The sequence below is a fragment of the Rhinatrema bivittatum genome, chromosome 9 (genome assembly GCF_901001135.1).
Source record: "Rhinatrema bivittatum chromosome 9, aRhiBiv1.1, whole genome shotgun sequence".
NCBI lineage: Eukaryota > Metazoa > Chordata > Amphibia > Gymnophiona > Rhinatrematidae > Rhinatrema > Rhinatrema bivittatum.
This window is the reverse complement of record NC_042623.1, coordinates 33450779-33464074: the sequence shown is the minus strand read 5'-3', so window position 1 is coordinate 33464074 and position 13296 is coordinate 33450779. Positions and strand designations below refer to the sequence as shown.

General features: G+C 45.3%; 1 protein-coding gene across 1 annotated transcript in view; it reads left to right on the top strand.

The window, feature by feature from the left end:
• SBF1 (SET binding factor 1) overlaps positions 1–13296 on the top strand; it is a 342170-nt gene that overhangs the window by 90246 nt on the left and 238628 nt on the right. The window contains exons 4-5 of the mRNA XM_029615648.1: positions 6762–6884; positions 12371–12481. Of these exons, the coding sequence (XP_029471508.1) occupies positions 6762–6884; positions 12371–12481 (234 nt within the window). The remainder of the gene's footprint in view (positions 1–6761; positions 6885–12370; positions 12482–13296) is intronic.

The window sequence follows — 13296 nt, the reverse complement described above, 5'->3', positions numbered from 1 at the left end:
GGTTGTCCTCACAAATGGGTGACATCGAGGATGGAGCCCCACCACGGAAAACTTCTGTCAAAGTTTAAACAGAACTTTGACTGGCCCCTACTGGGCATGCCCAGCAAGGCACTGACCCTGCAGCCAGCAGGGGTCTCCCTTCAGTCTTCTTTTTTCCGCGCAGCAGTTGCCACGCGGTGAAAGGAGCTCTCTTACCACGTTCCTGACAGGAATTCGGTTTTTTTCTATCCGAAGAAAATTTGCCCCTCAGGGGTCTCCCTTCGACAAATTTTTGTCACCTTCGCGGAAACCGGTAAGTTTTTTCCCTTTTTTAATCGGCGGCCGTCGATTTTGGCCCTTGAGGCCTGTGGGAACTTACTGAGCCCGCGCCTAAATTTGGCCTTAAGCCATGGCGACGGGGTTCCGTCGATGTCCGGATTGTACCCGGACTATGTCCATCACTGACCCCCATAGGGTTTGTGTTTTATGTTTGGGTAGTGAGCATGATGTCCTGACTTGCACCAAATGTGCCTTAATGACACCTAAGGGTCGCAAGGCCAGGATGGAGAAGATGGGGCTCCTCTTCCATGCACCCACCCCAACGCCATCGATAGCATCGACGTCATCGGAACCGGCACCGTCGAAGTTGCACCACCATCGCCAACCCGCCGGTGACCGTCCACCATCGATGACTTCTCGGCCGTCGACTCCTGTCCCCTCCCCGGATGACCGAGGAGATCGGAAGGATAAGCATCGCCATCGACGGCACAAGTCTCGGCCCGTCGAGGATCCGCAACCATCGACCTCTGAACAGGCCGAGCCACCGAAGAAAAAGCCTCGGTCGGACCTGGCACCGTCCACGTCTCGTTCGCAGGCACCGAGGAAACCCTCACCCTCCCGGGGTGCGGGGGCCGTGATCCCACCGGTTACGGTGGTCCCTCCGGCCCTGCCTCAGCCTCCCTCTCCCGTCGAGCCGGGTATGCTTACCCCTGGTCTCCGGGCAGAACTGGACCGGCTGGTCCAGGAGGCCATCGAGAATGCGATGCGAAGATTCCAGCCTCCACCGGCACCGCCTCCGGCACCGATTCCGGCACCGCCTCAGGCACCGACCTCAGCACCGACTCTGCCACCGAGGATGGAACCGACCACCGAGCCTATAGTGGAAGCGTTGGCACCGATACTAAATCGTATGGAGGCACTTATGCGCGCCCTTCCATCGGTGATTTCATTAGCACCGACTACACCATCATCTCCGGAAGGACATTCATCGACAGGAGAAAACACCGTTCCGGATTCCTCCGTCCGGTGTCGTTCCATCGGTGCCTTCACATACCTTTCCACCGATTTATCCTTCGGCTCCATCGATTCCAAGATCGGCACCGATTCCATCGGGGGCCCCGAAGCCCTCGATGCCGTTCACTGTTCCGCTTGCAGCACCGGTTCCATCGATGCCTTTGGATCCTCTACCAGGTCCTTCAGGACAGCAAACCTTACATGATCCTTATGATACCTGGGGTGATGATTCATCTTCAGATACAGATTTACCATCCCCACCATCTCCTACAGAGAGTAGAAAACGATCTCCTCCTGAAGATCTCTCCTTTATAAATTTTGTAAAGGAGATGTCAGAAGTTGTGCCTTTTCAGCTGCAATCTGAGACCGATGACAGGCACCAAATGATGGAGCTGCTCCAATTTCTGGATGCCCCCAAGATCATCGCTTCCATCCCCATTCACCAAGTATTTCTGGATCTTTTAAAGAAAAAACTGGGAATCACCTTCATCTGTGTCACCAGTCAATAAAAAAGCTGACTCAACCTACCTCGTTCAGTCAGCACCAGGATTTCAGAAGTCTCAACTGGATCATCGCTCTGTTGTAGTTGAGTCTGCGCAAAAGAAAGCCAAGCGTTTAAAGCCACACTCTTCCACTCCCCCTATCAAGGACAACCAATTTCTTGATAGTGTGGGAAGGAAAGTGTATCATGGGGCTATGTTGATATCTCGTATAGCTTCATACCAACTTTATATGACTCAGTACAACAGAGCTATCCTTAAACAAATGCAGGACTACGCTGACACCTTACCGGACCAATACCAGCCACAGCTTCAAGCCCTCCTTCACAAAGGATTTGAAGCTGGGAAGCACGAGATCCGAACGGCCTACGATATCTTCGATGCTTCCACGAAAGTCTCAGCTACTGCCATCTCAGCCAGACGTTGGGCTTGGTTAAAATCATCCAACCTTCGCCCAGAGGTTCAGGATCGTCTAGCCGATTTACCCTGCTTAGGGGATAATCTGTTCGGAGAACAGATTCAACAAATTGTGGCGGAATTGAAGGATCACCACGAGACGTTGAAACAACTTTCGTCTGTTCCATCTGAGGTATCCTCCAAACCACCACCTAAGAAGGACTCCAAAAAGTCATTCTTTCGGCCACGTCGTTATTACCCTCCGTCGACTAGGCCTCGTCCGGCTCGATCCTCCACCAGACCTCAGCCACGCCAACCTCGGAAACAAAGACCTGCTGTAGCCCCACCCCCCGGGCCTGCGGCAGGCCTTTGACTTCCCGACTCGGAGCACATGCCATATCCCACTCCCCCACATCCCTGTAGGGGGTCGTCTGTGCCACTTTCTACAGCATTGGATACGGATTACCTCAGACCAGTGGGTGCTGGCGATTATCGCACAGGGTTACCACCTCAATTTCATAACTCTTCCGGCAGACTCCCCGCCGCTTCAAGCGTGGAGTCTATCCAGCCATTTGGCTCAATTACAACAGGAAGTATCTCTTCTTCTGCAATCAAATGCTATAGAACCCGTTCCTCCCTCTCAACGAGGCAAGGGATTCTATTCCAGATACTTCCTAATTCCAAAGAAATCAGGAGGGCTACGTCCAATTTTAGACCTTCGAGCCCTCAACAAGTATCTGCAAAAAGAAAAGTTCAAGATGGTAACCCTGGGCACGTTACTCCCTCTGCTGCAGAAAGGGGATTGGCTGTGCTCCCTCGACCTCAAGGAAGCTTATACCCATATTGCGATAACACAATCCCATCGCAAATATCTGCGGTTTCTCGTAGGCCGCGACCATTATCAATACCGAGTACTGCCTTTCGGTCTGGCATCTGCTCCACGGGTCTTCACCAAATGCCTCGTAGTTGTAGCAGCATTCCTCAGGAAGGAAGGTGTCCACGTATACCCCTATCTGGACGACTGGCTGATCAGGGCCTCCACCCCTCAGATTGCCCGGTCCTCCCTACAATTGACAATCAACACACTCCTTTCCTTAGGGTTTCTTGTCAATTACGAGAAATCTTGCTTCGTCCCATCTCAAACCTTATCTTTCATTGGGGCAGACTTGGACACCTTACAGGCAAAGGCCTACCTTCCGCTACAACGGGTCCAAACTCTCATGTCCCTAGCTCACCAGCTCCAGTCTCAAAACACTGCCACAGCTCGCCAATTCCTAGTTCTCCTAGGACACATGGCATCCTCGGTTCAAGTCACTCCCATGACCAGACTAGCCATGAGGGTAACACAATGGACTCTACGACAACAATGGATTCAAGCTTTTCAGCCTCTGTCCTCCATAATCACAGTCACACAAGCGCTGCGCCTATCCTTAACTTGGTGGACGACTCAGGTCAACCTCCTTCAGGGCTTACCCTTTCTTCCACCGGATCCGCAAGTTATCCTAACCACCGACGCTTCCCACATCGGTTGGGGGGCCCATGTGGACAATTTTCAAACCCAAGGGTTATGGTCCAACGAGGAAGCCGAACACCAGATCAATTTCCTGGAACTTCGAGCAATCCGCTATGCGCTCCGCACCTTCAAAGATCATCTCTTTCATCAGATAATCTTAATCCAGACGGACAACCAAGTGGCCATGTGGTACATAAACAAGCAGGGAGGCACAGGCTCCTTCCTTCTGTGTCAGGAAGCTGCGCAGATCTGGGCGGAAGCTCTCTCCCACTCTATGTACCTCAGGGCCACTTACCTGCCGGGAGTAGACAATGTATTGGCAGACCGGCTGAGCCGTGTCTTCCGACCGCACGAGTGGTCACTCGATCCTCTGGTAGCGACCTCTCTGTTTCACAAGTGGGGTTCTCCCCGCATAGACCTCTTTGCGTCCCCTCAGAACCACAAAGTGGACGATTACTGCTCTCTCATTCGGAGCCAGAACTCTCGGCCGAGGGATGCATTCTCCCTCAAGTGGACAACCGGTCTGCTCTACGCATTCCCCCCACTTCCTCTTGTGTCAAAGACTCTCGTGAAGCTACGCCAGGACGGAGGAACCATGATCCTGATAGCACCTTACTGGCCACGCCAAGTATGGTTTCCAATACTCCAGGATCTCTCCATCCGCAGGCACATTCCTCTGGGAAAGGACCCGCATCTGCTCACTCAAAACGACGGATGCCTCCTCCATCCCAACCTCCAAGCCTTGTCCCTGACGGCATGGATGTTGAAAGGTTAGTCCTTCAGCCTTTCAACCTTTCAGATTCCGTTTCTCGAGTCCTGATAGCTTCACGAAAGCCTTCCACAAGAAAGTCTTACTCATACAAATGGAAAAGGTACACATCATGGTGCACTTCTCAGTCCCTTGATCCCCTTTCCTGTCCAATTTCCAAATTCTTGGACTATTTATGGCATCTCTCTGAATCAGGTCTTAAAACCTCTTCCATTAGGATGCATGTCAGTGCGGTAGCCGCCTTCCATAAAGGTGTACAGGGTGTCCCTATTTCAGTACAACCCCTAGTAACACGTTTTCTTAAAGGCTTGCTCCATCTGAAGCCACCCTTACGACCTCCGGCCCCATCCTGGGACCTTAATCTGGTTCTTGGTCGTCTAATGAAACCTCCTTTCGAACCTCTGCACTCCTGTGAGTTAAAGTATCTCACATGGAAAGTGTTATTCCTTTTGGCTATCACTTCAGCTCGCAGGGTTAGTGAATTACAGGCCCTAGTTACCTATCCGCCTTACACTAAACTCCTGCAGGACCGGGCGGTACTCCGCACTCACCCTAAATTTTTACCTAAGGTAGTTTCTGAGTTTCATATCAATCAATCCATTATACTACCTATCTTTTTTCCCAGGCCCCACTCCAACTCTGGAGAACAGACCCTGCATACCCTAGACTGTAAACGAGCTCTAGCCTTTTACCTAGACCGTACAGTTTCTCACAGGAAGAGCACTCAATTATTCGTCTCTTTCCATCCTAACAAGTTAGGACAACCTGTGGGTAAGCAGGCTCTTTCCTCCTGGTTGGCGGACTGCATTTCTTTCTGCTATGAGCAGGCTGGCATTCCTTTCCAAGACCGTGTCAAAGCACACTCTGTGAGGGCCATGGCGACGTCAGTGGCACACCTTCGATCGGTGCCGCTTCCTGACATCTGCAGGGCTGCAACCTGGAGTTCTCTCCATACCTTTGCAGCCCACTATTGTTTGGACAAAGCTGGAAGACAGGACTCCATCTTCGGCCAATCTGTCTTGCGTAACCTTTTTCCAACCTGATGTACCAACACCCTTCCACCTTCCCGGTAGGGTGCGGATGCCCTTTCCCAAATTCCACCCCACTTGTACTGCCTGTTGCACGTCGTTGGGTGCATTTGGTGCAAGTCAGGACATCCTCAGCTCGGTACTCACCCATTTGTGAGGACAACCATCCTGCTTGTCCTGTGAGAAAGCAAATGTTGCTTACCTGATGTAACAGGTGTTCTCACAGGACAGCAGGATGTTAGTCCTCACGAAACCCGCCCGCCACCCCCGCGGTGTTGGGTTCGTTTTGTTTTTACTTTCTAGGCACTGCCTGTAGCTTTGAAAATCAGACTGAAGGGAGACCCCTGCTGGCTGCAGGGTCAGTGCCTTGCTGGGCATGCCCAGTAGGGGCCAGTCAAAGTTCTGTTTAAACTTTGACAGAAGTTTTCCGTGGTGGGGCTCCATCCTCGATGTCACCCATTTGTGAGGACTAACATCCTGCTGTCCTGTGAGAACACCTGTTACATCAGGTAAGCAACATTTGCTATCTCTGGTTATCCCTTTGTTTCATTGTAAACCGGTACGATAAGACTTTTTGTCTTGTGTATCGGTATATTAAAAAGATCTTTAAATAAATTACTGTGTTTGTCTTCTCCGAGAGTCCATTGCATGCATCCATTTCCCTTTCTGTGAAGAAATGTTTTTGGATGTTACTCCCTGGCTACCCCACCAGAGGTTCACACCATGACCTCTTGTTCTAGAGCATCCTTTTCTTCTGAAAAAGGTTTGCTTCTTAAAATAGCAGGGATTTCCCTTATTAAAGTGTCAGTTGTGAATACATAAAGTAATGTCATATAATCCTCAAAGTCTGCTCTCACCCATTCATAATGTTTTCCTTCTGTAATTGGCTGGTCACCCTTCTTAGAATAAATGCTAATTCTTTGACATTTTTAACTTTTGTTATGGCACCGGAGGGCAACATTTATCCTCCTGTAGTAAAAGGAAAAGCTGGGGTTTAGGCAACCCCCTGAGCACCTTCCCCTTGCCTGTTTTATAGACTGGTGGAATTGGCAATGTCATTTGTCTGGTAATTTGAATGTGGTGCTAAAGTAATGCATTTATGTAAAAAACCATAGATGTAAGCAGGACATTTGCAGATGGCGTTGATGATGATCAGCATAGTCCCGGGGCAGTATTATATTTTGCTGTCTCTCTCTCCTTTTTCCTCTTTCTCTGCCTGCTTCTCCATGTTCCTCTCATCCTCCCTTCTTTTCTGCCTCTCTTCTCTCTCCTTCTCTTTTCAGTCTCAGAATCACTCTAGAAGTGGCGATGATGAGGAGGAGTCGGGCCTTATCGAGCCGGCTCAGCTCTTTGCTCCAAAGACGTTGGTGCTCGTATCGCGCTTGGACCATGCTGAAGTTTTCCGGGTAGGTGTCTCCTCTTTATTTCCTATATATCATTTCTTCTCTGGCGTATACATAATGATCTTTTGTCCATCCTGCAGTCTCAATATATAGCCACAGCTGAGGTCATGCAGCTGCACTCCGTTGCATCTTAGCAGATAATTTTCAGATTTCTGGAATAGTTAGGAAATCTGGTCGTTGAGAACCTCCAGTTCATCATTGTAAATATTCATGAGAGATATTTATGAGCATTAGCAGTAATAATCGGGTTAAAATGCATGCTTCGGTATCTCTCTCGTCCAGACTTGTTGGGGGTGTATTTGGTGGACTGTTAGTCTCAACCTCCTCAGTTCTGCATTGCTGCAGTTCTAGAAGAAGCCTCTTCTGACTTTTTTTTTTCCCCCGGGAGAATGAAATGCCTGTGTTCATTTTTGTTACAATTTTTTCAGTGTTTTCTACTTCCGCTGCATTGCCAGTCATTGTCTCTTATTTGTCGGAGTGTGCCAAATACTTTTCTCTTTGACCACCAACTATCCAAAATAGCCTGGTTAACCATTTCATTGTCTGATGCACTGAGATTGGATGCGCTCAGCTAGCTGACTAGTGTCAGCTGCCTTGTATGGACCTTGGTGACTGCCATCCTTGGCTTTTCTCTCATATTTCTCCTTGCCTGCATGCCATCACCTTGGGTTTACTACTGCTGTGCCTGCCCTGCTGCCTCATTGACCAAGAGTATAAAGACCCCTGAAGTGAGAGATGCTTGAATTCTGACACTCTTGAAAAGCACATTGAGCAATGGATGAAGTATGGTGAAGCTGAACTGCAGGAAACTTGAGCAATTGTGACAAATCCTAACCAAACGATGAAAAGCCAGCAGGAGGAGGAAGAAGAAATGAAAGACAAACCTGAAGGAAGCTGGGGAGTAAGCAAGGACTCCTTTGAAAACAGTTTCATGGAGTATTCAGAGGGTGATGACCATCTCTAATAAATGCTCCTATTTTATTTCTGTGACGAGAGCAAGTGCGAAACAAGTGACATGTCAAGGACATTTTGAAAGAGCTGCTAAGCATGTTCCAACATCTTTAATTCCAGTGCAAGCCTGAGGATACAGACTGCCACCCTATTGCCAGAGATGTTTTATGGAGAACACAGAAAGCAGGAGGTGCTGGTGAATGCTTCAGGGACCCCCCACTGCAAGGTGTATTTAATTACAGAAGGCCTCCAGCCAAGACCTGCTATGTCTGCTGTAGCACTAACAAGTGGAGGACAAAAGAGAGAGTGCAAGAAGAGCAAGTGTTTGTGGGAGGGCTTCAGACACCTTTATTTTAACTCAGAAAAAAAGTATTGCCTCAGACTGCTTGTTCCTGCTGCAGTTCCCTAAGAATGTTCTATAATTTTCATCACTATTGCTTGAAATTTAAAACTATCTTCCACTTGCACCTTGTTATACCATCACTTTGAGCCGTGTGGCCCAGTTTCCAGTTGGACCAAGGCCTTTGAGGTTATTTATATGTAACATATATACTTAATCGCTACCTACATGTGCCTTGGGTGGGTGGTTCAGCAGTATGAGGCTGTAATAATGTCATATGGTCTTTAAGTGCGTGTGATGTAACAGATAACTTCTAGAGGAGTTGTCTAATATTGATTTTCTCAAGTGAGGAGGAGTCTTCTAAAAGAATCTGCATTTGGAATTCAAGAGTGGGGCCTGTTTTGGGTTCTGCTAAATTCCTTAAAGCTTTTTTCCAGTCCAGAAGGGGCATTACTTGTCATATCATGGATGGTGAAGTGCCAGAGTATAACTCCTAGGCCCTAATGCCTAGTTTCTCCTTAAGGAGCCCTGGGAAGGAAGTATGGACACAGCTATTTGCTAGATCCAGTTTTCCTTTTTGGGATTATCCTCCACTTGATGGACTCGGGTTCTTACATGAGTAGAGATCTGGCTACCATGGTATGCAGACTGGAGAAGTCCTTTTTGTTCATTTTTTATTGCCCTGGTTGAGTGTTCTGGTATCCCTGTTGTTGGATTGTGTGCAATGATTGTTTTTACTGCTGGTTCACTCAGTAGTGCAAAGAAGTTGATTGTAAAATGGAGCAAGTTATTTGATCCCAGGGTTTGGATTCGAGATCCCAAGTCTAACAAGGAAGGAGTGGAGATAGGTGATCACATTTACTTGTAGAGGGGGCAGTTAAGAGTCTCAGAGTAAAAGGCTTATTTACTGTTTCCCTGCCCAGTTTGAGACCCTCATTCCTTTCTCCCCTCTGATCTCAAAACCATTTCACCAGCTACTCAATCACTTTTTTGAAGCAACAGACCAGGTGGCAGGAGAAAACCCCTCTGTGCCAGGTCTCTTTCATTTTATGTACCTGGCTGGGGTCACACCACCAAAATTCTGCCACTGGACAGAGGGAGAAGCAGTCCAGTGACCATGAAGAAGACACCAATGCACTTACCGTGTTTAAGCAGCTTGAAATTATAAAAAATGAACTGTAATGAAAATGCTGAAGGTTGAGTTCAATACTAGAAGATGTTTTGATATATAGAAGAAATAGTGGTAATAGATTTTTTTTTTTAGGCACTTTGCCATTTGTAGTAATATTTTAATCATCTAGTTTGTTTTGTAGATTGTAAACACTTTTGTCACATTTATTTATTTATTTATTAAGGCTTTTATATACCGAATTTCTTGATACAAATCAAATCAATTCGGTTTACAATGAACTAAGTAGAATATACAATTAACCAATCAACAAGAGATACAGAGCATACAGTTACATTATAACAAGGAAGCCTTAACTTGGAGTAGGAAAATAAAGAAGGGGTGAACGGAGCAATAAATATATAAAGTGCAATAAAATAGAATAAATACTATATACAGTGGAGGGGGCTAGGAGCCAACCTCTCTTTAATGGATATTAGGCATGAAAAATTTGGAAAAGTTTTGTTTACAGAGATGTGTGGTGAACAATTCTAGATCAGGCAATGGAGTTTGTGGTGGGGAAGGCTTGGCTGAACAGCCATGTCTTTAGTTTCTTTTTAAAAGTTGTTAGACAAGTTAGACATAGTTAGGACATGGGTTAGAAATGTTTTCATGGCCCTTTAAGGTTATTGCATTTGTGATTAATTACCAACGTCCCCACTGAGGCACCTCCTAATGAGTGAAACACAGCACATGTTGGGGGTAACTCCTTTGGGATGCAGTTGATATATTGTTCAGGGTGTGTATGTGGGCCATTATTAGGATGCATAGATGTGTATGCCCCTGGGTTTTTAGTTTTTTGAGATATAAAGACAATTTTTCTAATAAATGGATTATGTAAAATATGTATTTGATTAATAGTTTGGCCGTTATCAAAAGGAGTAATTTGTAGCATTTTTGTAAGACCATAGAAGCTCCCATCTCATTATTGGGCATCATAGATTGATGCTCTTGCAATCTGCCACAGCACACACTTTTTTACCTGCTTTATAGTGGAAGCGTTTCCAGGAAGGGTGGAGAAAGCAACACACGTATGCCCACTGTATCAGTCGGAAAAAGACTATGCAAGTGTCTACAGGTGCTTTTTCTTTAGGCAGTTTTCAAAGTAGAAGTATGCTCATACTTTCCCTTGAAAATTGAGGCAGAATCCATGGGCAGAAAGTACCTGTGGGTTTTATTATTTATTATTATTAAAAGCTTTTATATACCACCTGTAAATTGCATTAACCAAGCGGGGAAACAGTAAAACATAAATGGAGCTAAAATAAAATGATGATAAAACAAAGGGAATACAATATAAATACAAAAAAATCATAATCCACAGTACAGGAACATTTCAAAAATCATATTTAAATTAAAATTAATGATCATGAATGATATACATAAACTAAAAATAACTGTGGCCACTTTGTTACAAAATATTATCAAATGCCTGGTTAAAAAAGAGTTCTTACTGCCTTTCTAAACTTTATATAGTTTGTTTCTGAGTGAATATCAAATGGTAATGTATTCCACAACAAAGGACCCTGATAGCTATTGGACGAATCAGCAGTTGACTCGAAGAATTGCAGATGGTGGAGGAAGAGATAATAGACTCTTCTGAGAACGAAGGGAACATAAGGAGGTGTCAGGAACTAAAAGTCTAGGAAGATATGTATAACTAGTGTGTAACGCTCAAAGTGAGACATATAATTTAAAATCTGATGCAATAGATAATTGGAAGCCAATGCAATCCTAACAGAATAGGAATAATGTGATCAAATTTCTTAAGGCCATAAATTAATCTGACGTATTCTGAAGCAATTGTAATCTTTTCAATTGATAATTTGGTAAGCCTAACAAAGAACTGCAATAATCAATTCTTGATGTTATGAATGCATGAACTGAAGTTTTCAAATCATGAAACTCAAAGGAAAATAAAAAAGGTCTTAAAGGGCACATGTATCTGAAATAAAAAAAAAAAAAAAAAAGGCCTTCTTGCACAATAGCTGAAACTTGATGGACCATACTAAGTTGAGAATCAAGGATAATGCCCAGAGTTGTAGCAGTGTGTTTCGCAGGAAATATAGTTCCTGCCATTTCTTTGCAGTAATGTGGGCAGTGTGAACAAGCCCTCCAAATTTACTGGTGAGGCTATGTGGGAGGAGTTGCAAGCATCTTGGAGAAAAAATATTCAGTCATCGTAAAATTTTGAAGAAACGTTAAATAAAACAAAATTAAGTAATTGCAGAGTGCCATGTCTAAAGAGAAGAAATCAAAGCAGAAGTATAAAATGAGGAGTAATGGTCTTAAAGTCAGTATTCTATAAATTGAGGGTGTTAGGTAGATTGAAATATGTTCTTTGAACAGTTATACGGGCCATTGCACTTCTGTTGGTCTACCAAAAAATTGTCTCCTTGCCCTTCAAATGTTGTAGAACGCTGCCGCCAGGTTGTACACGAGTAGATGCACGTTATCCGAGCAAGTGGGCCTTTGAAAATTGCTGCAATAATTGCCATTGAATTGTTCATAGGATTTACTCACGTAAGTGCATGTTACTCAAGTAAATGGCTTTTGGAAATTGCTCCAATAGTAAGTTACATTTATGCGTGTAACTCCTTTGAAAATTGCTCCCAATCTGTCCAGATGCTTGATTCTACCAGCATTTATACCGAATAATTGAAGTAGAATAAAATAACTCCTCCAACATGCTGGGTATTGAATTATTCACAGTTCTTGTATGAACAAATACATGTTGAAGTGACTGGTAGCAGCATCAGCTTTAGTGAGTGGCTGAAAAGCAGATGTACTGTGGACAGGTGAGACCTTCTTTCTTCTTACCTTACAGGAGTCCTTTTCCTTTTTTCCCCCTTATGTGCAGCCCCTCCCAAGCCCATGAAAGAATATTTCTTCATTTAGCAAAATCTGAGGTTTACTCTTAACTGAATCTCATTATCCTGCAACAAACCTGATGCATGATTTATCGATGTCCTTAGAATTCTTTCTGATACTACAGTATGTTAATTAGATTCTGTGATCTTTCTCCTGCAGAATTCCCTGGGCTTGATATACACGGTGTATGCAGACGGACTGAATGCGTCCCTGGAAAACATCATTGGAAATCTCCTGACCTGCAGTATCCCCATCACTGGCGGCGCTCAGGTTATTACTGGGTTGACGGGGTCTCTCCAGTCCAAAGCACTATATTCTGGATAGCTGATGGGTTATTGCATTGCCAGTGTCGCTGGCAGCCTCCCCATGACTGACCGCTTTTGTGTCACTGTGGAGAGGGGGTACACTAGGGGTGGGGAATGAGTGTGTTTGAGGATGTTTGTGGGAGGAAAAGAATATGCAGAGGAAAATATGGGGGTCCCTAAAAACATACTTCTTTCAGTAAGAAAGGCAGACATGACGTATCGTATCAAAGTAGCTGAGGGATTTAACAGTTACCATATCACAAGGTGGTAGTCAAATCCATCCTGAAAAGGGCCAAGAAGTGAAGAACCTCACACCTTGGTGCCCCCAGGACATGACTCTGAAACTCTGGAACTCTTTAAGAAGAAGCATTATCAGATCATTCTGCTTCAGTTTTGCGTAGCTTCTAACCAGATCTCCATCTTACAGTGCTTGCACACAGGCCTGTTACGAGATTCAGGAATTCTTCCTCAAGAGAAATAGATGAGCTTTATTATCTGATAGAAACTGGTGACGTGTGCAAAGCATCTAGTCTGTACAGCTTATGATTTTTTTTTAAATGGCATCTAGCTCCTCTGCCATTTCTATTGATGCCCACAGACTCTCAGGGCTGCAGGCTTCAGGCCTTCCTGAAGATGTGCAGGAAAGGCTTACAGACGTGCCTTGCAGAGGTGAAAATCCCTTCAGAAGTAAAATCAAGGAATTAGCGAAACTCGTGAAAAACCACTGAACTCTGTGCTTCCAACCCTATGCACCATACTCCACATCTCGGAGACTTCAGA